General features: G+C 38.9%; 2 protein-coding genes across 21 annotated transcripts in view; both read left to right on the top strand.

Annotated features, from left to right (window-relative positions):
* The window catches only part of LOC134346861 (R3H domain-containing protein 1-like), a 171,628-nt gene extending 166,939 nt beyond the window's left edge, over positions 1-4,689 (top strand). For all 20 annotated transcript variants that reach the window (XM_063048645.1, XM_063048640.1, XM_063048646.1 and 17 more), the window contains one exon: positions 3,457-4,689. In XM_063048645.1, the coding sequence (XP_062904715.1) occupies positions 3,457-3,791 (335 nt within the window). In that variant the 3' untranslated portion in view covers positions 3,792-4,689. The remainder of the gene's footprint in view (positions 1-3,456) is intronic.
* A 16,022-nt stretch (positions 4,690-20,711) lies between these two features.
* ubxn4 (UBX domain protein 4) overlaps positions 20,712-24,062 on the top strand; it is a 45,155-nt gene continuing 41,804 nt past the window's right edge. Inside the window, exon 1 of the mRNA XM_063048638.1 lies at positions 20,712-20,893. Coding sequence (XP_062904708.1) covers positions 20,812-20,893 — 82 coding nt within the window. The 5' untranslated portion in view covers positions 20,712-20,811. The remainder of the gene's footprint in view (positions 20,894-24,062) is intronic.

The following is a 24,062-nucleotide window of genomic DNA, read 5'->3' as shown; positions in this document are numbered from 1 at the left end:
GTGCACATATTCTGACATGAACAGTTCCCTTTATTTGCAAACTGGTAGCTTTTTTAAATACAGTGGGTTCTGGTTAATTGGGACACATTGGGACCTATTCATTTTTGCCCAATTAAGCAACAGCCCCAATTAGCCAAAGTTTCATGGAAGTAGTTAAAAAGGTATTAAAAGATAAACCTCTGTTTAACTGAGTAACGAATTATGTACTTAAATGAAATACAGAAAAAAATGGAACAGTGGCAGTCCTACAACAGTACTATAAAAGTGTGTGTTGTTCCTAAAATACATTGATGGAGTAATTCATCCAGTGTACGCTGCCATATGCTTCTGATTGACTGTGAATGAATGAAATCAGTGCAGGCGCCCAGTGCAGATAATTGGTCTATTGTGCCATCCATTGCTTTCTTTGAACCTGATAGTGCTGCATGTTTGTAGCCAAGGGAATTGTTTGGCGTGGAGCGATTTTTTTTTTCCTTTTTTTCCTTTTTTTTATATAGGCCTGTTTCATTGGCATTGAAGGCATCATCTCCATAAAATTTTCAAATGTTTTGTAGATTTCCATGTTTCTGCATTTACAGCATCAGCACTATCTTTCTCACCGTGTGCTTTCTTGAATTTCTGATGTCAATGTTTTTTTAACATTGGTCAAACGCACACCTGATTACAATAGAAAACCATTGACTGAGACCCTCTTCAACATCTGGGTCCCTATTTTCACACTTGAATTTTGGAGATTTTCCCTGTTGTCTCTTGTGTAAAGCCCATTCTTCTCGCAGTGTATCTTGCAGATGTATCAAGCATGAAATTGTCGATTTCAGCACTTCAGTTATCTCTGCCGGCTGACAAAAAGTGGTGTTAGGCAGATGTCTTTTACCTTAAAAAAAACAAACTGGTCAAAAATCACTGCTTTTTGAATCAGTGTCCATTAGCCAAAATGAATAACATAACAGAAGCACACACAATTGACGCTATTTAAAACTGTTCACACTAAGCAGGTGTAGTGTTTAACTGCCACACGAGTGCACCCAACTGACATTAGCTAGCAACTGTTCTGCAAGTCTCACGTCCCAATTAAGCAGCATGGTGTCCCAAATAAAGGAAGCGAATCCCAGCTATTTTCCCGATTAGTTTTTGTTCCTTAAGAGTTATCCCAAATAAACAGCTGCCCCAATTAACCGGAATCGGCTATATGTGCATTGCTTTGCTGCAATTACGACTGTGCTTTAGTGTTATTACCAGTAAGAATGCTGTTGTGTGCTGGGGCAGCAGGCTGAGGGTAGCAGACACCAACAGAATCGACGAACTCATTCGTAAGGCCAGTGATGTTGTGGGGATGGAACTGGACTCTCTGACGGTGGTGTCTGAAAAGAGGATGCTGTCTAAGTTGCATGCCATCTTGGTCAATGTCTCCCATCCACTACATAATGTACTGGTTGGGCACAGGAGTACATTCAGCCAGAGACTCATTCCACCGAGATGTAACACTGAGCGTCATAGGAAGTCACTCCTGCCTGTGGCCATCAAACTTTACAACTCCTCCCTTGGAGGGTCAGACACCCTGAGCCAATAGGCTGGTCCTGGACTTATTTCCTGGCATAATTTACATATTACTATTTAACTATTTATGCTTTTATTACTATTTAATTATTTATGGTGCAACTGTAACGAAAACCAATTTCCCCCGGGATCAATAAAGTATGCCTATGACTAGAATGCTGACTTGTTTTTTTGTTGATGTACAGAACTGAATATTTTCCTGAAATCCAAAGAATTTAATCTAATAAACCAAACATTTAAACCTTCCCATGGAAATAAATCATTCTCTCGCCCAAATGAGTTTAATGGCCTAAACTGTAAGTGTTAGAAATTTGATATACAGCTTTTCTAATGCATCACTTGCACACTTCAATATACTCACCATTGATTAGTCTTAAAGTATTTATGGTGCTTTTCACAAAATTGTCTAGTAACAAATTGGAACCAATATCTCTTGCATACAAATAAGTGTGTCCTATTGAATGCATGTGTGATTGAGATTTTCTTTCAAACCCATGAAATATTTTCAAAGTTCACAAAATTATGTTAATATAATTATAGGTTTGATTTTGACAGTGGAGCAAACTTCCTGCATGAACCCTAATTTGGGACCGGACAAAAGCCAGTAGTTCTCCTGATAATTTATTGACCTGGAGTGAATGACAAATTTCTGATCAAAACAGATCTAGAGTCCAGCAAATGCCCAGTACCAACCAAAGTCAAGTTTATTGTCAGATGCACAATTGTGTGTGTGTATGTATTTGTTTGAAACAGCATCTGAAACACATAGCATTATATAAGGTGTTCACAAGAAAAACACAAATTATACAGTTTTTACAAGCAAACACAATTAGAACACAAATACAAAATATATCAGTAGTTGATCTATAAAAATGGGTGCCTATTTGCACATTACAATATGATTCTCATTAAACGTCGTTAAGACTTCCCCTCCATCATAGTCCTCCAATAACTGTTCACTTCCTGAACTTCTGCTTTCATTTTTTTCTCTTTATCAATTCTCATCATTATCTTACAATTCATAATTTTCTTTATCTGTGCTTGTAAGTTAAATATTTGATTAACCTATTTCATCATTTCACTAAATCTATTTGGCATTTTAGCATTATTTCATTGTAGGAAGTTATTTGTTTAAATCTAAATATATAATTTTCCAAATGCAAACAAACTTGGGTTACAGTGTAAAACTTGCTTTATCACAGTTTATTTAGAGGTAATGTGGATGGTAGGAAGGCAGGAGTAACAGCGGTTTCCTCGTTGCGTTCTGGACCTTCATTGAAATCCTACTGGATAAAATCCGCAATAGAATACTAACATAGCTACAGTAAGCCTCTTTTGGTGACCATGCTGCCATATTACTTCAAACAACATTTCTGTTTTCCTGAATTTTTTTTAATGATATAAATGGAGACTGTTTGGTCTTTCAAGTCTGTGCTGGCTCTCAGAGCATTCCATCAGTCTCTTCCCTGTAATTCTCTCTCCTATTCATCAACTCCCACTGATTGTCTATCCGCCCATTTACCCTAGGGGTATTTTGAAGTAGCCAAATAATCCATAACCAGTAATGTGTTCCTGATTTATTAATTAATGTTTCATGTTTGCTTTGCATTTAAAAGAAGAGAACAAAGTTGTACAACTTGGTATCAACCAGTAATTTTTATGTCAAACTGCTAGCCCAGACATTGGACTGCAGGACGTAACATTATTATAATGTAATTTTGGCAAATCTTTTTGTTTCCAAAAATCAAATTTGAAATGATTGTCTTCTATTCTGCTTGTTGTTACCCCTGGATGTACTGTTATTACATGATTTGGTATAAGAAAGAAATGTTAACAAGTATAGGATTATTCTGCTTGGTATTTGTTTGCATAACTACTTGTCTTCTGGCTCTCTTGCAGTTGTCAGCAGAGTCTTGGAGGTGACTGACCTACCGGAGGGAATTAGTCGTACAGAAGCTGATAAGCTTTTAAACGAACTCTTTAAAGCTGGTGCTAAGATTCGATGGCTGCGAGATTCTCAGCCACATTGTGGTGGTGGTGATAGTAATGCAAATACAGAACACTCAAAACCTTCCAGTGACTTAGCATCCATGTACACAATCTTAGCAATGTTTCCTTCAAAACTGGCTGCTCAGAATGCGTTATTGAAACAAAATAACTCAAACAGATTTAAACTGAGATCAAGCAAGAAGCACTACGATTTTCACATTATGGAAAGGGCTAGTTCTCAGTAGTTTACACTGCACTGGACTTGCAGTTTCTTCCACTTATTTCCCTCTTCAATTGGACATGTATAATGGTTTCTGTTGACATATAGACTTCTGGAACGTGGTATTTTACAATATAACAATTGAAGAAAACCAGTGATCCACCAAAAAAAAAGGTTGAGTTTCCTAATTTATGTTCACCATTGTCACAACAAAGTATCTGAGCATATCACAAAGCTGTGTCTTTATATGGAGAATGCTGTAGAATCTCAGTACAAATTTTATAGCCCTTTTGTTTTATATTTGTGAATCTTGTATCCAATCCAGAGCTCCATTGTACAGCAACTGTTACATGAACACCGTCAGCCAATAATTACTTGCTTTAACAGTTTCTACCCGGCACAGCCAACATAATGTGAGCTTGCTTGAAAGAAGCAAAACAATTTGGAGAAACCCAGGAAGTTTGTGGGAATGAAGTAGTTGTTATCTTTCTCAGCTGATCACCAGCGACCTACAAAGAAGAACGTGTGAAAACATTGCCTTTTGGATGCAGACTGAAGATTTTGCTGTTTGGCATCCTGGATCCAATGAGTTTTAATCTTAGTCTCCAGTACCCTATTTTAGGTCAACTTTATACTAATTGGGCTCCAGTTTACTGTGTGGACATTCCTCTTTTTGTTATGAAGCTCCAGATGCAATTTTTGTGTTTTTTTTTTAAATGCTGGACATTTGTTAGATGTTTGTGTTTTAAGTTCACCTAATATTAAGGATCACTGGACATCAACAGAATTGTTGCTTTATTGCCAAAACAAACCTTTCTTTTTTTTTTTTTTTGGTTGTGTATAAATCCTGCCAGGCTGTACAATGTGTGCTGATGCAAGTTTATTTTCCCCTTTTTTCAGTTCAGAAAAAAATAAATGTTTACAAATACATACAAAGCTCTTTGTAACTTATTTGGCTCGTATAAAGTTCTTGTCCGATGCTACTTGACTGCCATGAGATTTGATTGATTGTAAATTGAACTAAAATTGTAAATGTGATTTTTTTTTCTTCAAGTGATATAGTATTGGTTATTAGGAAAAAAGAGCCATTTTCCTATATTTAATGTTCTTTTAAAGCATTAGTTGTGTGTCTGTTGTGATTAACTGTCATGTGTAACAAAATGTTCCTCTGGTTTATTTTAGCTGGTAATGTTGGCTAACGACACTAGAGGTAGAGAATGATACAAGCTACAAACCTTCAGTGAAAACCAAATTTGCTAGGCAGGCATGTGAGACAGAGAATTGGGCTACTTCGGCCTTTCAAGTTCAGTTTAAAATTAAACCAGAAAGGTGAATAAAACCCACAGAAATGGGTGAAGTTTATTGTCATGTGTAAATTACATTGATGCACAGATGCAGTGGGAAAAAATTGTTTACTGCTAGCTGCCTGCAAATTTTATATTTTGAAAGCATGTTTTAGGAGATGAAGTTCAGCTAAGTGTACCGTGCAAAAGAAATAGACAAGGTAAGTGACTGGAAGAGGAAAGAATAATTGATTACGTCAAGTAAGTTTTCAGCTGTATGTTCACAATATCTCGAAGGTTATTAATTCACCATTGTTTTAATTATTTGAAAATATTGGAAATATTCAACAAAAATAAATTCAGATATTCAAAATGCAAGACAAAAAGGAATAACATCAACCTAAATCAGAAAAAAAGCTCTGGCAAAACTTGATTTTTGTTTACCTTTCTGCCAACCATTTTGTATTTGCATAACTACTTGGTTAAGATTTTCATGCATCAGCTGTGAAGTGCACTTGCACGTTTGATGAGACTGAAAAGAGAGTAACATTATTGTACTAGCTAACAAAGTTTTCTAAATATTATAAATCCTTGTATTTTATATTTTTAAAACAGATGATTTTCAGCTTTGTAATTTAATCAGGGATTTGCTGATATGATTCGTCTTTAGTATGTATCGTTATCTGAATCTGCTGCAGTCATTATTAACTATTTGAATATTCTCTATTTGGATTGACTGCTGCTAATTGGTATTTTTGAATAAGGACAATCCTTCAATTTCATTGCAGTGATAATGTTTTCCATGCATTGAATTATAAAGCAAAACTTTATAATTTTTATAAAGGGTAATTCTATCAATTAAAAATATCAATTTTGGAAGTACCAGGTGATGTATCATTTCAGCCTCTCCTTCAGAGTGCTGAAAATCCCACTACAATTCTGACTGAGGTGTTTTCTGTGGAATTTGCTTGTTCTCCCTGCGACCGCATTGCTTTCCTCCGGGTAGTCCAGTTTCCTTCTGCATCCTAAAAATGTGAGTCATGGGTGTGAGTAGGTGATTTGCCTTCTGCATGCTGGTTATATTGTGTATGATAGAATCTCAGCTGAGTTAACAATGTAGAGAGAATGGGATTCATGTAACATTAGTATAAATGGTTACACGAATGGTCGGTGTGCATTCAGTTGACCTGTTTCCTTGCCATATTTTTATGGAAAAAGTAGTTCCCTGCATTCAGAGTAACAAATTTTATTGTGGACAGTGTTTCAGAACATAGAGCAGCACTTCACAGAAAAAGGCTTTGTGGCCCACCATGTCTGTGTAGATCAAGATGCCAGTTTAATCCCATCTACCTGTACCTGGTCTGTACCCCTCTAATTCTTGTCTGTTCAGTCTGTCTTCAACTTGTCAATTATTTGACTTTAAAATACCTACAGGTGGTTTGGGTAATAGATCACCTCAGACAGGGTTCAGGTTTACTGATGTGGGTTTGATTGGCTCCATTCTGGAGAAGAAAGAGTAGTAGGAATATTAGTGTATACTGCTGTTGACTTGTTTGCAACAATCAGGTAGGACATCATTTGGCAGTAGTTATTTCACCAATTGAACTTTGTGTTGTTTTGTTCGAGATGCCAAGATTGGGATAGGTTCAATGATTGAGGTATTGGCGGCGGTAGCGGTCTCGCAGAAGAAGATGCCGGAAATGCGCATGCGCAAAGAGCGCATGCACAAATCGACACAACTCAAACTACAAGAGCCGACAGCCACTACAACTGAAAGTGACTCAGTCAGAATTGGATTCTGCAGAGAACACAGATGAAGAGGAGGAGGAAGAACTGGAAGAGATTGGAAGTAAAGGAGATGATGGAGACATAAAGGAGGCTTTATTGCAATTAACAGCTGAACTAAGAAAAGTAAGAACAGAGATTAGAGATATGAAGATGTGCTATAATAAAGCTATGAAAAGACAGGATAAAATGGATAAGAAGCTTCAGAAGATGGAAAGAGCAATGGGGTATATGAATGATAGAGTGGAAAAAACAGAAAATGATCTGCTTGCCTGGAACTCGGAAAGAAATCGACTCTTGGAGAAAATGGACATGTTGGAAAACTTCAGTAGACGTAATAATATCAAAATTGTTGGTCTTAAAGAAGGTATGGAGGGAGGAAATCCAATAGAATTTTTTCAAAAATGGTTCCCGGAAGTTTTGCAAATGAAAGAGGAGGTTCAATCAATTGAAATTGAGTGGGCACATGGAGCTCTAAGACCAAAACCACAAGATGACCAATATCCACGATCGATTTTAATAAAATTCTTAAGATTTCAAGACAAGGAAAGGATTCTACAGGCAGCTACCCAAGCTGCCAAGAATAGAAAAGGGCCATTGATGATTCAAAGGAATAAAGTTTTTTTCTACCCTGACATAAGTTATGAACTTTTGAAGAGAAGGAAGAAATTTAATCCAGTGAAAAAAATCTATGGGATCATGGTTATCAATTTGTATTGTGTTATCCTGCAACCTTGAAGATTTTTTTGGCTGGTGGAGAAAAAAGATTTTTTGATGACTATCAGAAAGCGGAGCAGTTTGTGCGAGATTCTCTGAATATTCGTCAGATACAAGAACAAATCCAGGGGAGTGAGATAGATTGAAGATGAAGACTGGGTCAAAGAATGGACTTGTTGGATTTTTGGGCGGATGAATATATAAATATATTATTAATTATACAGGGGGGGAAGAAAGATTAAAATTTGAAGAATACTAGTTGGGAATAGTAATATTAATTTTGTTTATATATATTTTTTTTTGTTGCGGGGGAGCTGGAAGAAGCACTGACCAATTGCTACGCTAATCATGTGTCACAACCTGCAAAATGGAGGGGGGTAGTGTTGTGTATCTTTTCATTCACAACATTAGTGGGGGGGTATTTTGTTTTTTCTTTTTTTCGTCTCTTTTCTATGTTCTTTTTTCTTTTTGCCTGGAGAGTTGGGAGGGAGACACATAGCAACATGGTGAAGTTCAAAGAGATTCCCCAAGGAACTATGAGAGTTGAGAAGATAAGTAATGTTTTAGATTGGAGTAACTTTGTTAAGAATAATGGCTAATTTATTGAATTTTTTGAGTTTTAATGTTAATGGGCTTAATGGACCAGTGAAAAGAAAAAGAATCTTAACACATATTAAGAAAATGAAGATAGATTTAGCCTTTTTACAGGAAACGCATTTAACAGAAACAGAACATAAGAAACTAAAGAGAGATTGGGTGGGTAGTATTGTTGTGGCTTCATTTAATTCAAAAGCGAGGGGAGTAGCAATTTTGATCAATAAAACGTTACCAATTAGAATACAAAATGTAATAACCGATTCTGGGGGGAGATATGTGATTATACATTATCAACTTTTCTCTGAATTATGGACATTTATGAATATTTATGCACCAAATGAAGATGATGCAAAATTCATACAAGAAGCTTCTTTGAATTTGGCGGATGCACATGAAAAAATATTAATTGGAGGAGACTTTAATTTTTGCTTAGACCCAATCTTAGATAGATCAACTGTTATGAAATCGAAGGTAGTAAATCTAACTTTATCATTAATGAAAGATTTAAATTTGATTGATATATGGAGAAGAATCAATCCTAAAGAAAGAGACTATTCGTTCTATTCTCATAGACATAAAACCTACTCAAGGATAGATTTTTTCCTATTATCAATGAATATTCAACACAGTGAAAAATATGGAATATAAAGCAAGAATATTGTCAGATCATTCTCCTTTATTAATGACAATAATAATGACTGATAAGGAAGAAGTGGCTTATAGATGGAGATTTAATTCAACATTATTAAAACGTCAAGATTTTTGTGATTTTATGAAAAAGCAGATCCATTTTTTTTGGATACAAATTTTCATTCAGTGGATGATAGATTTATATTATGGGATGCGATGAAAGCATATCTGAGGGGCCAGATAATAAGTTATACGTCTAAAATTAAGAAAGAATATATGGCAGAATTAGATCAATTGGAAAAAGAGATTACAAAATTAGAAAAAGAATCTCAAAGTTATATGTCGGAGAAAAACAAAGGCAACTTCTCAATAAGAAGTTACAATATAATACGCTTCAGACAGATAGAATGGAAAAAGCAATTATAAGAACTAAGCAAAGGTATTATGAGTTAGGTGAGAGAGCACATAAAATTCTTGCCTGGCAGTTGAAAACAGAACAAGCTTCCAAAACAATAAATGCAATTAGAACAAGCGCAAATAAAATATCTTATAAACCTCTTGAAATAAATGAAACCTTTAAAAGTTTTTATTCTGAATTATATCAATCAGAATCACAAAATGATGTTAATGAGATAGAAAGGTTTTTATCACAAATAACTCTTCCAAAATTGAATTCGGAAGAACAGAAGGGATTAGATATGCCTTTAAAAGAAGTTGAAGAAGCTTTAGGATCACTTCAAAGTAATAAATCTCCAGGAGAGGATGGTTTTCCACCTGAATTTTATAAAAAGTTTAAAGATTTATTATTTCCTCTCTTTATGGAGTTAATACGTCAAGCAGAAAAAACATATAAGCTCCCAGAATCTTTTTCAACAGCGATCATAATAGTATGCCAAAAAAAGACAGAGACCCTATGAAACCAACATCGTACAGGCCTATTTCTTTATTGAATACGGGTTATAAAATAATAGCAAAAATTTTATTGAATAGATTATCTAAATACTTACCAAAATTAATACATATGGATCAAACAGGATTTATTAAAAATAGACAATTGGCAGATAATGTAACTCGGCTACTCAGTATAATTCATTTGGCACAAAAAAGGGACGAGAAGAGTATAGTAGTAGCCTTGGATGCAGAAAAAGCATTTGATAGATTAGAATGGGATTTTTTATTTAAAGTATAGAAAAATATGGGTTAGGAACATCTTTTATAAATTGGATTAAAATTTTAAATTCTAACCCTAAGGCTAAAGTAGTGACAAACTCTCAAATTTCAACACCATTCCAGTTAAAAAGGTCAACTAGACAAGGTTGTCCATTATCACCTGCTTTATTTGTACTGGCAATAGAGCCATTAGCAGAATTAATCAGGATTGATCCAGATATTACGGGTTTTAGAGTCAAGCAGGAGGAATATAAAATTAATCTTTTTGCCGATGATGTTTTGATTTATTTAACAAACCCACAACATTTGTTACATAAATTATCTTCTAGATTGGATGAATATGGGAAGGTATCAGGTTATAAAATAAATTGGGATAAAAGTGAAATTTTACCTGTTACTAAAGGAGACTATAGTCAATGTCGGTTAGCAACCCAATTTAGATGGCTGGTAAATGGTATAAAGTATTTAGGTATAAGACTTGATAATGATGTAAAGAATTTATATAAATTTAATTATTTACCACTATTGAAAAAAATTCAAGAAGATCTTGACAAATGGATGATACTACCAATAACATTAGTAGGTTAGTTGGGGAACAGTAGTAGACAGCAATCTTGAGGTCTTGCTGGAGATACTTGATTGGGTCAGGACTCTGACTGGGCCAGTCAAGAACATCAGTTTTCTTCGAATGAAGCCACTCCATGTTGTTCTGGCAGGGTGTTGGGTTGTTGTCCTCCTGAAAGTCCCCAGTTTAAGCTTTCTGGCAAGAAGCCATCAGGTTTTTCTCCAGGATCTCTTCATATTTAGCAGCATTCATCTCCACATCAAACCTGACCAGATTTCCAGCCCCTGCTGCTGAATAGCATCCCCATAGCATGATGCTTGAGTGTAGGTTTTTTCACCAAATTTAAACATAAGGGGTAACGTACATTATTTGGAAGCATAATCAGAGGAAGCAGGGTGTTATCAGTATGCACTATATTTCCATTCTTCATTAAATTTCAACATGAATTGCCTTGCTGTTTTGCCTCTGTAATTTTGCTTCCACACTCCTGTCACCTCTGCTGCAGAATTCAATATTTATTTACCAAGTAGTTCAGCAAATAGAATTCTTAAATAAAACAGAGTCTTTTCAAACCCGAAACATTAACTCTATTTCTCTTTTGCAAGAGCTGATGCCTACTGAGTATTTCCAGCATTTTATGGATTTTTTAAATTTCAGATTTCTGGCAACAGGATTTTTTGATTTTTCTATTAAAATTCTTACATGAATTACAAGCTCCATCAATATGCAGACATTATTGAAATTCTAAGGTAAACTCTAATATAATCACACTTCACTGTTGATCTTAGCTTTTCAGGGTCCCTGTAATCTCTCTAGGTCGTAGACCATTATATGGAATGGTGGGGCTGGTTTGAGGGACCACTACCTTCTCTTGCTCCTTTTGTGTTCTAACAAATAAAAAGCTTCATATAAGTAGCATATTTCACAACTTCTGGATATACAGAGTGCTTTGTAGCCAAATAAACACTAGTATTAATCAACTGTCAACTAAACGTTTACATGTCATGTAATTATCAGCTATGACTCAGACCATCCTCATTTCTGATCCAAATGGCATGGGTTCAATTCCCACTCCAACAATGTGACTATCTACTTTGAAATGCTACTGCAGCACTGCATAATCATACATGTAATCTTTTGAATGGTGACACAAAACTGATGCTGTGTTCAGCCTTGGATGTAAGATGTTCTGTTTTTTTTTCATTTTGAAGAGGGGATATTCTGCATCATGACCATGCTTATTCTCAAATAACATTAACGAAATACTCATAACTACATTGATGTCATAATCACATTAATGACTGCAGGAGCTTGCTGTACTGAAACACATCTGGAATGTTGTGTGCAAAGAAAATAAGGGTATGCTGGCCCAGCAGAGAGTCCAGAGGAGGTTCATGAGAATGATCCCAAGAATGAAAGGCTTAACCTGAGCATTTGATGTCTCCAGGCTTGTGCTCAAGGGAGTTCAGAAGGATGAGTGTGAATCATATTGAAACATACAGGATGGTGAAAGGTGTGGATAGAGAGGATGTTTCTATAAATAGAAGAGTAACAGGACCTGAGGGCACAATTTCAAAATAAAGGGATGACACGTGAAGAATTACTTTAACCATTTGGTGGTGAAACTATGAAATTCATTACTACGGAGTTGTGAAGACCAAATCATTGGGTGTATTTAAAGTAGAAATTGATGGACTTTTGATTGCTCAGGGAGTTAAAGGTGCGAGAGTGGGATTGAAAAGATCAGCCATGATTTAATGATGGAACAGGCTTGATGTAACCTAATTCTGTTCCTATATCTTATGACCTCACTTCATTCGCTGCAATTGTGAGTCAATGAAAAGTCTCGGAAGTTGCTATGTGAATGCAAGATGCTGGTTAATGCATTGTAATGCGTTCGAAGCAGCTGCCAATAGATGGTAAGTTTGCTCAGTAGTTTGTCCTTTCCATTACTTCGAAATGTCATCATGGTATTTTTAATCTCAACCCTAACTTTGTGCATGAATATTAGTCATAAAATCTACATATCAAAATTAATATAACTTTCAGACAAAGATGCAAAAGGCATGTTAAAATATATTCTTTAAATATCTCGCAGTAAACCAAAACACTATAAATCAATTCAGCTTAATGTTTGATTGTCTTGCTTCTTTTTCCTTGTCCTCTTCTGCTCCTTTATTAAATATTTAATCTTGCTCAGGCAGTCATTTCCATGAGTTAGAACTCTACATACTAAGCATTTCAAAATAATTTTTTTTTACAAAAATTTTTTAAATCCAATGCTAATTAGGTTGATAAAACATTTTACATTTGAAAATATAGAATATCGTGACTTTTTTCTGTACTGTTATTTCTGATGGAAAGTCCCAGACCTGAAATGTTAACTTCTTTTTCTCTTTCCAGAAATGCTGCCTGAACTGGTGAATGCTTCCAGTGTTTCCTGTTTTGTAGTTCAGATTTCCAGCATATGAAGTTTTAGTTTAATATTTCAGTTTTGAATTGAACTTCTGCAATAAGCAGTTTCAGAAATCGTCTACACTAAATTGGTGTGCTTTATCAGTAATAAAGTAGCAAAGACAGACCTTCTTGCTTCCTTTCCATTGTCGTGGGTGACTGACAACAACTGTGTTGAAGTTCATGTTTGTTGTGTGGATGATGGGCACAGAGGCCTTGTTTCTCACATGACTGACAAGAGATTGTCTTCATAGACTGACATCCATGTGAGCTCACTTCCCTCAGATAATTGATACATTAGAGCATATCTGCCTTGGGATGATTGACTAAAAAGCCTAGCTCCTTCAATTGATTAATAAATCACAAGTCTGTCTACCCCCAGTAATTTAAAGACTTATTCTGTTACTACCAGGCACATATTTCCCCCTTTACTTTAAGTTTCTAAATGGCCTTAAAATCTGTAGCACTTAATTTAACTTTTCGTTTCCACAATGCCAACTCTTTTTTTTACATTATCTTCCTAGGTTACCATTAGAGATGCAATAATACTTGATGTTCTAACCAATTTTCCGTGCGTTTGTGATGAGAGTAATCCTTGGTTACAAAAACATTTTCCTATGTAACACACTTTGCTGTGCTACAGTCTCTGAACCCATGAATGCTAGCTCACTATTCATATTGTAATTTGTAGTTATTTTTTATGTATCGCTCTGTACTGCTGCTGCCAAACGTCAAATTGCACAAACCTTGTCAGTGATAACAAACCTCATTCTAATTTTGATAACAATGATTTCCAATCGATTTAATTGTGGTCATTGCTCTAAATGTGGTTTGGACCAAATGAAGAATGTGATTGGTTTGTGGAATGTGTCTGTTCATTCTATTCACCCAAGCTCAATAATTTGATCTTTTTTGATCCCACACTGCTGTAACCTCCATCTCTTTTCCAACAAAGTTTGGTGTAAATTTAAATAATAATATAGGCAGTCCCTGGGTTACACAAGTTTTCCACTCATGAAAACTGTCATTCAGATAGATACAATTTCAAATGAGCACCGAACAGTACAGCACAGGAATATGCCATTAGGCTCCCAATGTTGTGCCAAAGCATAGAAAAACCACCCAAACACTAATCCCTCCTTCATATTCATCCACGTTCATATTCATCCATGTGCCTATCTGAGTGTCTCTTAAAAGTCTCTAATGTGAATACACCATACCAGGCAGTGCATTCCAGACATCCATGATTCTTGAGTTTAAAATAAACTTAAATCTCTTGCATCCCCTTTGAATCTATCCCCTCACCCCTTCATGCATACCCTCTGGTATTAGACAGTTGAACACTCGGAAGCAGATACTCCCTGCCTCTCATAATCTTATAAACCTTTATCAGATCTCCCCTTAGCCTCTGCTGTTCCAGAGAAAACAGCCCAAGCTAATCCTGCCTTTTCTGATAGCACATGCCCTCTAATTCAGGCTGCATCCTGGTAATCAACTTCAGCACCCTCTCCAAAGCCTCGACATCTTTCCTGTAGTGGGGCAACCAGATCTGTATGCAATACCCCAGATGTGGCCTAGCCAGAATTTTATAAAGTTGCAACATAACCTCCTGACATTTGAACCAGTGCCTCGACTAACAAAAGCAAGCATTCCATAAGCCTTCTTAAACACCTTATCGACCTGTGTAGCCACTTTCAAGGAGCTATGAACTTAGGTCCCAAGATCTCTCTGCTCAGTAACACTGTTAAAGATCTTGCCCTTAACAGTGTACTGTCTCCTTGCATTTGCCCTACCAAGGAGCAACACCTCACATTTATCTGGATTAATCTCCTGCTATTTCTCAGCCCATAACTGCAACTGATCTATATTGTGCTGTGTTCTTTGCCAGTCTTCTACACTATCCACAACTCCACCAATCTTGGTATCAAAAAAATGAGAGTCAAATGACCATTTATGTATCATCTTCCGTTATGCAGTTACAATGGTACAGAAAAATATGTTCCCCATCCAGTGGCTAGTTTTAGTGGCCTTGAAAAAAATAATTGATGTTATATTTTTTCATAGAGTATAATACAAGAGTCAATGGAAAGGATTGCCTTGTCAGTTTCCAAAATAGGAATTCCAAATCTTGCCCTTTTTCTCCTCTTCTCAGTCAAAAGCCTTGCTCTTATTGAAGACGGAACCAAGATTTTAATCTTGGAGGCAGGGCAAACATCTTCCCTACAACTATACTATAAAATGTCTTCAGAATTTTGATGGATTCAATGAAATCATTTTTAATTTGTCTAAACAGTGAGGTCACAGTTTGTTTTAATTTCTCTTCATGGTCCAAGCACATCCTATCATCATCGGAACAACTATGGTAAACCTTCAGTGTGTTCCCTCTCTTGTCAGTATATAGCATTCCCTCTGTTGTCAATATATCACTTTAATAGGGAGGTGAGACATGTTCCAGGGACCCTGTATAATTGCAAAAAGATTTTACTACACTTGTGATTGTCATATAGTAAAGGCTGTTGGTTTCAATGTTAATATTTAGTGATTTGTGTGTAAAGAAATGCAGAAATACCATCTTTCAGCCATTCAAAAAATATTGTGTTTTGTATTTTTTTTTTCTATCAAAGCAGGTCCAGTAGTGATGTCTAAGAGGTATTTAGACAAGCCCGTGAACAGGCAGGGACTGAAGGGGTATGTACCATGTGCAGGCAGATGAGATTGGTTTAGTTTGGAGCTCTTGCTGTGCTGCACTGTAAGGTGTTCTATAAGTATAAGGTTGGATAAATCTAGGAATAAACTTTGTTGGGGTTTGGTTCCTTGTTTGATTAGCCACTAAATCTCTCATGCCATTCACCTTATCAAAAATGTCTTAACAGTCTTTCGAAGTGAAGCAGAGTGTAGTGAGGCTATGGACAGTACACATATTACACAGGAGGTGTTTGCTGTCTTGAGTCAAACTGGGGTGGATAAATCTCCAAGGTGTTCCCTCGGACCCCGTGGGAGGCTAGTACAGAAATTGCAGGGAATCTAGCAGAGATATTTTAAACACCCTTAGCCACGAGTGAGGTGCTGGAGAATTGGAGGGTAGCTAATGTTCCGTTGTTTAAGAAATGCTCTAAAATAAACTAGGAAATTATAGGCCAGTGAGCCTGACATCAGCAGTGGGAAAGTCATTGGACAGTATTCTAAGGGACCAGATGTGTGAGTATTTGGATAGACAGGGACTGATTAAGGATAGTCAACATGGCTTTGTGGTTGGTAGGTCGTGTCTAACCAATCTTATAGAAGAATAAAATCATCTTGGGCTTTCATCTGGGTACAGGTATTGATTATAACCGTTTCAATGACAAACTCTGCCATCTTCAGAAGAGCTTATTCATCATATACGCCAGGTAAGCACTAGATCTGATCTTATAAAAGTTTTTGACAAAGTTACCAGGAAAGTTGATGAAGGTAAAGTAGTGGATGTTGTCTACCTGCTTTTTAGCAAGGCCTTTGACAAGGTTCTGCATTGGAAGTTGGTCAAGAAGGTTCAGTCGCTTTGCATTCAAGATGAGGTTGTGATACAACCAGTCAAAATACTTTCAACCAGATGTCTGTAGAGGTTTGTCAAAATTTTAGATGTTATGCCATATCCTCTAAAGTAGAGGCGCTGCTGTGCTTTCTTCATAATTGCACTTAGATGCTGGGCCAAGGGCAGGTCCTCTGAAATGATAACGCGGAGGATTTTAAAGTTGAACCCTGCATGACCTCAGTTTGGCGTCACTCAGCCAGTTTTTCCATCTCCTTCCTTTATGCAGATTTGTCACCACCTTCAGCCAAGGGCAGTGATGATGTCAGCAAACTTGAACCAGGATCAGAATGTGATTTTATATCACCAGTATATGTCGTGAAGTTTCTTAACTTTGCGGCAGCAGTACAATGCAATACATAATAGAAGGAAAAAAATCGGAATTACAGAGTGTGTGTGTGTGTGTGTGTGTATATGTAGTACAAAAATAGGAAATAAAAGGTAGTGAGGTAGTGCTCTTGAAGGTGCCCTGGATAAGGCGGCTAGTGCCCATAATGGAGTTAATTTTACAACTCTCTGCAGCTAACTTAAATCCTGTGCAGTAGCCCTCCCCACCCCCGCTTCCCATGATGCAGCCAGTTAGAATGCTTTCCATGTAACATCTGTAGAAATTTGTGGTGTCTTTCATGACAAACTAAATCTCCTCAAACTCCTAATGAAATACAGCTGCTGTCTTGCCTTCTTTATAGCTGCACCAATATGTTGGGTCCAGAGATAATGATGCCCAGGAACTTGAAATTGCTCAATCTCTCTCCACTTCTGATCCCTCTATGAGGACTAGTGTGTGTTTCCTCATCTTAACCCTTCCTGAAGTCCACAATCAGTTCTTTACTCATACTAAATTTGAGTGCAAGGTTGTTACTATGACACCACTCAATGAGCTGGTATCTCTTGCTCCTGTACGAGTCATCATCATACTTTATTGATCCCAGGGGGAAATTGGTTTTCATTACAGTTGCACCATAAATAGTAACAGAACCATAAATAGTTAAATAGTAATATGTAAATTATGCCAGTAAATTATGAAATAAGTCCAGGACCAGCCTATCGGCACGGGGGGTCTGACCCTCCAAGGGAGGAGTTGTAAAGTTTGATGGCCACAGGCAGGAATGACTTCCTATGACACTCTGTGTTGCATCTCGGTGGAATGATTCTCTGGCTGAATGTACTCCTGTGCCCACCCAGTACATTATGTAGTGGATGGGAGACATTGACCAAGATGGCATGCAACTTAGACAGCATCCCCTTTTCAGACACCACCGTCAGAGAGTCCAGTTCCGTCCCCACAACATCACTGGCCTTACGAATAAGTTTGTTGATTCTGTTGGTGTCTGCTACCCTCAGCCTGCTGCCCCAGCACACAACAGCAAACATGATAGCACTGGCCACCACAGACTCGTAGAACATCCTCAGCATCGTCCGGCAGATGTTAAAAGGACCTCAGTCTCCTCAGGAAACAGAGACGGCTCTGACCCTTCTTGTAGACAGCCTCAGTGTTCTTTGACCAGTCCAGTTTATTGTCAATTCGTATCCCCAGGTATTCGTAATCCTCCACCATGTCCACACTGACCCCCTGGATGGAAACAGGGGTCACTGGTACCTTAGCTCTCCTCAGGTCTACCACCAGCTCCTTAGTCTTTTTCACATTAAGCTGCAGATAATTCTGCTCACACCATGTGACAAAGTTCCCTACAGTAGCCCTGTACTCAACCTCAACTCCCTTGCTGATGCATCCAACTATGGCAGAGTCATCTGAAAACTTCTGAAGATGACAAGATTCTGTGCAGTAGTTGAAGTCCGAGGTGTAAATGGTGAAGAGAAAGGGAGACAAGACAGTCCCCTGTGGAGCCTCAGTGCTGCTGATCACTCTGTCGGACACACAGTGTTGCAAGCACACGTACTGTGGTCTGCCAGTCAGGTAATCAAGAATCCATGACACCAGGAAAGCATCCACCTGCATCGCTGTCAGCTTCTCCCCCGGCAGAGCAGGGTGGATGGTGTTGAACGCACTGGAAAAGTCAAAAAATATGACCCTCACAGTGCTCGCTGGCTTGTCCAGGTGGGCGTAGACACGGTTCAGCAGGTAGACGATGGCATCCTCAACTCCTAGTCGGGGCTGGTAAGCGAACTGGAAGGGATCTAAGTGTGGCCTAACCATAGGCCGGAGCAGCTCCAGAACAAGTCTCTCCAGGGTCTTCATGATGTGGGAGGTCAATGCCACCGGTCTGTAATCATTGAGGCCGCTGGGGTGCAGCGTCTTCAGCACAGGGACGAGGCAGGATGTCTTCCACAGCACAGGAACCCTCTGGAGACTCAGGCTCAGGTTGAATCCATGGCGAAGTACTCCACATAGCTGAGGGGCACAGGCTTTGAGCACCCTGGTACTGACACCATCCAGTCCTGCAGCCTTGCTTGGGTTCAGATGTTTCAGCCGTCTTCTCACCTGTTCAGCCGTGAAGCCCACCGTGGTGGTTTTGTGTGGAGGAGGGGTATAGTCATGAGAGCAGGATGGGGGACTGTGAGGAGGGGTAGGAGGGGAGAGTGGAACATGTGTTGATTGGGGGCCGACAACAGATGGCTCATGTGGGGGATGGGCAGGGGTCACAATGTCAAAGTGTAAAGCGAGTAGAACAGGGTGCTAAGCACACAGCCTTGTGGTGTACCTGTGCTGATAGAGATATGGAGGAGATAATCCTGACTAGGGTCTGCAAGTGAGGAAATAGATAGGTATTGAAGCCAAGGTCTTAGAGTTTACTGATTAGTTTTAAAGGGGGTGATCATATTTAATATTGAACAGCAGTAGATAAAGAGCATCTTTGCTGTCCAGATGTTCTAGGGTTGAATAAAGACCCAATGAAATTGCATCTGCTGTGAACCTGCTTTGCCAGTATGTAAATTGGAGCAGATTCCAGTCCCTTCTCAGGCAGGAGTTGATGTGTTTCATCACCAACCTCTCAAAAAGACTGTTAATATCACTGGTGGATGTATTGTAAATGCTACTGGACTATAGGTATTGAGCCATGTTACCACCTTCTTAAGTACCAGTAAGATTGAGGCTTGCTTAAGACCATTTGCTAATCACAGGTCTTTAGTCCTCGCCCAGGTATCCTATCTGAGCCAGGTGCTTTCCATGGGTTTACCCTCCTGAAGGATGCTCTCACGTCGAGCTCACAGACTGAAATCACAGGATTATCGAGGACTGTGGGAGTTCGTGAAGGTTCCTCCAAGCTTTGAAGGTCAGAGCGAATATATGAGGCATTGAGCTCATCTGGGAGCGAAGCCTTATCGTCACCTCTGTTGCTTGGTTTCACTGTGTAAGAGGTATTAGCATTCAAGCCCTGCCGCAGCAGACAGCATCCTTCATTCATTCAAGTTTAGACCGGAATTGCCCCTTCGCCCGTGAAATGGCTTTCCTGGGGTCATACCTGGACGTCTTGTATCTGCCTTGTTGTCAGACCTGAATGCCTCTGATCTTCCCTTTAGCTGGTTGTAGATCTCCTGGTTCATCCAGCGCTTCTGGTGGTGGAAGACTTAATGATTCTGTGGGGAAACAAACACTCTTCTACGACTGTCCATGACGTCTGTGGTGTATTCATTCAGATCCACTGCTGAATCCTTGAACAACAGGAATTCTGCAGATGCTGGAAATTCAAGCAACACACATCAAAGTTGCTGGTGAACGCAGCAGGCCAGGCAGCATCTCTAGGAAGAGGTACAGTCGACGTTTCAGGCCGAGACCCTTCGTCAGGACTAACTCTTCCTTCAGTTAGTCCCGACGATGAATCCTTGAATACGGCTCAGTCCAAAGCATTCCGCAGCCTCCCGCCACCACCTCTTCGTTGTCCTTGTATCTGGGGGTGGGGGGTGGGAAGAGCGATACGCACGTCGCTGGAGGAACTCAGCAGGTCAGACAGCACAGCACAGGGAGAGGCGATCGATGGTCTGTCTACTTCTCTCCACTGATTTCCTCCAGCGCCTGGAAAGTTGCTCCAGATTCTAGTTTCGGCAGTTTGTAATCTGCAGACTCGCTCGTGATTGACCGCAAGAAACCCGCTCCGCCCTCTGGTGATTGATGGACGGTGATACCAACCTACCGCTGTTCGGGAACGGGCAGTGCACCCGCCTCCCTCGGGTGATTGACGGCCCCAAAGGCCAGTCTGATTGGCGTAAAACCAGCGACGAGTCATTGCTTTTGTAAACGGCGGACGGGCTTGCGGTGGAGAGAATACTCGGTTGTGTCTGCTTCATGTGAAGAAGCTGCGAGAGTGTCAGGACAATGCGCTGGTTTGAGGGCACCATTCCTGCTGCCATCGCTTTCGCCAAACAGAACAACGCGGTTTTTATAGTGTTTATTACAGGTATGGCAGCGGGCCGAGTTCGGGCAGGTGGGCTGCGGCCTAGCCGGAAGGAAGCCTTGTCATTTCGGCTTGAGGCTGTCTTTGGAGTGGGAGCCGGGCTCCGACACGTCACCGCTTTGGATTCTGTAGCGCTGTTTATCCCATCAGTTCGAACAGGATTTTACTTAAAAGCACATGCGTAGCAGCCGACTGCTGACGGGGAAAAATGCGCCATTGGGGCATCCTAACTATGTCTTCTAATTTGTTGCCATTTTGATTAGTGAAGCTGTGATTTTTGTCTTGGATATTGATTCTGTTTCCAAATATGCTGGTTGAATGTATCAAAATATAAACGCATCAAACTCCAGCAAACGTCAAAACATGGAAGTCTTTCATTATTATGCCGTACGTAAACAGTGCAACGATGCACTTGTGTTTATTTGCATTACCACGTCAGGCCACAGGTGAAATTAAAGTTTGTTAAGTTTTCGTTTGTTTAGAAGGTAGTTGCTGTGTCTCCAAACTCGCCTGGAAGCAACATTATATTTCTCTCTGGGCCTTTCAGAAAAGTGTTTGACATTGGATAATTTAGGGTGCAAAGCTATTTGCGTGGATTAAAGATTCCACTGTTAAACAAAATCGCATTGACTCTTGAGACAGTAATAGGTTTCAAGATGACAGTTGTTTGCTACGGTGTTATAAATGCGCTAGCGTGAATCCACATATAAATTATGGATTATGGACCTATTGGTTAGGATGATAGTCCTTTATTCTGATCTTTTCATCTTCACATATGCAAAGAACATTTTAGTAAAAAAAAATGAAATTGTATTTTAGCAGATGCTGCTGTCCTTTTTTTTTTAAAAAAAATGAGGGTTATAGGTCCAAATAGATGTAGTTTTGTCCCCCGTGTCAGTGATGTATCATTGTTTTTTAAAGTCAGTTTTTGAGCTTTGTAAAGCTGAATTGTAAAACAACTATTTAGTTTGCAGCTTATCTGAATAAGAAAAAGAGCAAGTTCATTTGCTGAGGTCTGCACAGTTCCTGGGTCTCAACTAATTATGGTGACAAAACTAAATGCAATTTTGTTCTGTGGGGTAAGAATTAAAAAGGAAAAAGGGAAGCTTGTTGGAAGCATTTATTTGTAAAATGAAGATTGGACAAGTCTGAGTTTAGCAATCCACATGGTCAAATCAGCAGAAGTCTTTGCACTCAAGGCTGATGAAAGGAAGGTTGCCACTTGGATGAAGTAGCAGAAAATCCTGTGTTTTGGAAATTAGAAGCAAGAGCAGTTTAACCCTGTTCATTCAAAACCAGTGTTGATGTTTGACTCGGTAGTTTATTGACTCACATGATAAAGGAGTTGTTTTAACCCATGTTTACTTGTGCTGGAGCTGTGTAATATTTTTAAATGGCTGTTAACTGAACTACATCACAATGGACATCAAGGTCTATAAAAGCCAGAGCAGACAGTAAACTGGATACATTTTTTAAACATTTTTATCATTTCATAATCACCAGTTTTGGTTTTCAGATTTCAGATTATTTAATTAATTAACTGAAGTTACATTTCCACATTTGCCATGGTTATGAACTGTCGGCTAAATCATTATTCCAGATCGATGGTTATTCAAGATTGTTTAACGTAATTTCCTGTACAGGTGTAAGGAGAAAAAAAATTGTTACTCTGGATTTGATGCAGCACGAAAAACACCAAAGATAAAGACAAAATATAAACACATAAGATAGCTTCTATACATTGATTGTATAGGCATAAAGTGATACTAGACTGTATACAAGGTGACTGACGGGAAACAATAAAGTAGTGTTAGAGTTAGTGGGTGGAGGTGTTGATCAGCCTTACTGCTTGGGGAAAGGAAATGTTTTTGAGTCTGGTGGTCCTGGCCTGGATGCTACATAGCCTCCTCCCTGATGGGAGTGGGATAAATGAGCAAGATGTGTAGGATCATTCATGAGGTTACGGGCCCTTTTTTGGCAGCCTTTTGTACATATGTCTTGATGGTGGGTCGGCTGGTGTCAGTGATGCACTGGGCAGTTTGGAATACTCTTTATAGAGCTGTCCTGTCTACCACAGTGCAGTTTCCAGACCAAGCACTAATACAGTTTGTCAGGATGCTATCCACTGTGATCTGTAGAATGATGTGAGTGTAGATGTGCCAAGTCCAGCTTTCTTCAGCCTCCTCAGAAAGTAGAGGTGTTGGTAAGCTCTCTTGACTGTAGGATGTATTCTGGGACCACGAGAGGTTTTCGGTGATGTGTACTCCCAGGAGCTTGAAACTGTTTACAGATTCCTCTGCTGTGCCACTGATGTGGAGAGCGATGTGAGTGGTGCAAATTCTCCTGAAGTCGATAACTATCGCCTTTGTCTTGTTAACACCGAGAAAGAGGTTATGTGTTGGCACCAGGCCTCGAGCTCTTTCACTTCCTCTCTGTAAGCTGTCTCATTGTTGTTGCTGATGAGTCTCACCACTGTTGTCTCATCACTGAACTTGACAATGTGATTACTTGTTTGGCTGTGCAACCATGAGTGAGTAGAATATACAGCAATTGGCTCAGCAACAGCCTTGGGGGGGGGGCAACTGTGTTGAGGATGATGGGAGGGAGGAGTGGTTGTGCATCCTGATTATCTGAGGTCTGTTGGTTAGGAAGTCCATAAGTGCCATTATCACCATTTAAAGTACTTCATGATGATTGGCATCTGTGCCACCGGGTAGTAGTCAGTTAGTTCTGAAGATGTAGGCGTTCTTTGGTACAGGGACTGGGATGTTGTCTGGCCCGGCCACCTGATGGGGATTGACTTTCTGCAGAGTCCTTCTCATGTCTGCTGCTGTTACAGGCATGTTGCTAGATTAATAATTCACTCTTGCTGTACTCCACATGCTCACATTCACCCCATATTGTTTAATAATTTTGACTTAAAAACAGACTAACATACCTTTGACCCAGTATCAATTGCTGCTTGTAAAGTATCAGTAATTTCTGCCATTGTTTCGTGTAGGAGTGCTACTGATGTCCTTTGTACTTGAACAGCAAAATACTGCAAGTGGAAATGCAGGATATAATGTTGGAAATACTCAGTAAGTTGAGCAGCTTTTATGGAGAATGGAATGAATAAATACTTCAAATTGACTTTTTATCAGGACTCTGAAGTACTACTTAAGGTTTTGGT

The sequence above is a fragment of the Mobula hypostoma genome, chromosome 5, assembly GCF_963921235.1.
Source record: "Mobula hypostoma chromosome 5, sMobHyp1.1, whole genome shotgun sequence".
Classification (NCBI taxonomy): Eukaryota; Metazoa; Chordata; class Chondrichthyes; order Myliobatiformes; family Myliobatidae; genus Mobula; species Mobula hypostoma.
Note: the sequence above shows the minus strand (reverse complement) of the source record. Positions and strands in the feature narration are given on the sequence as shown.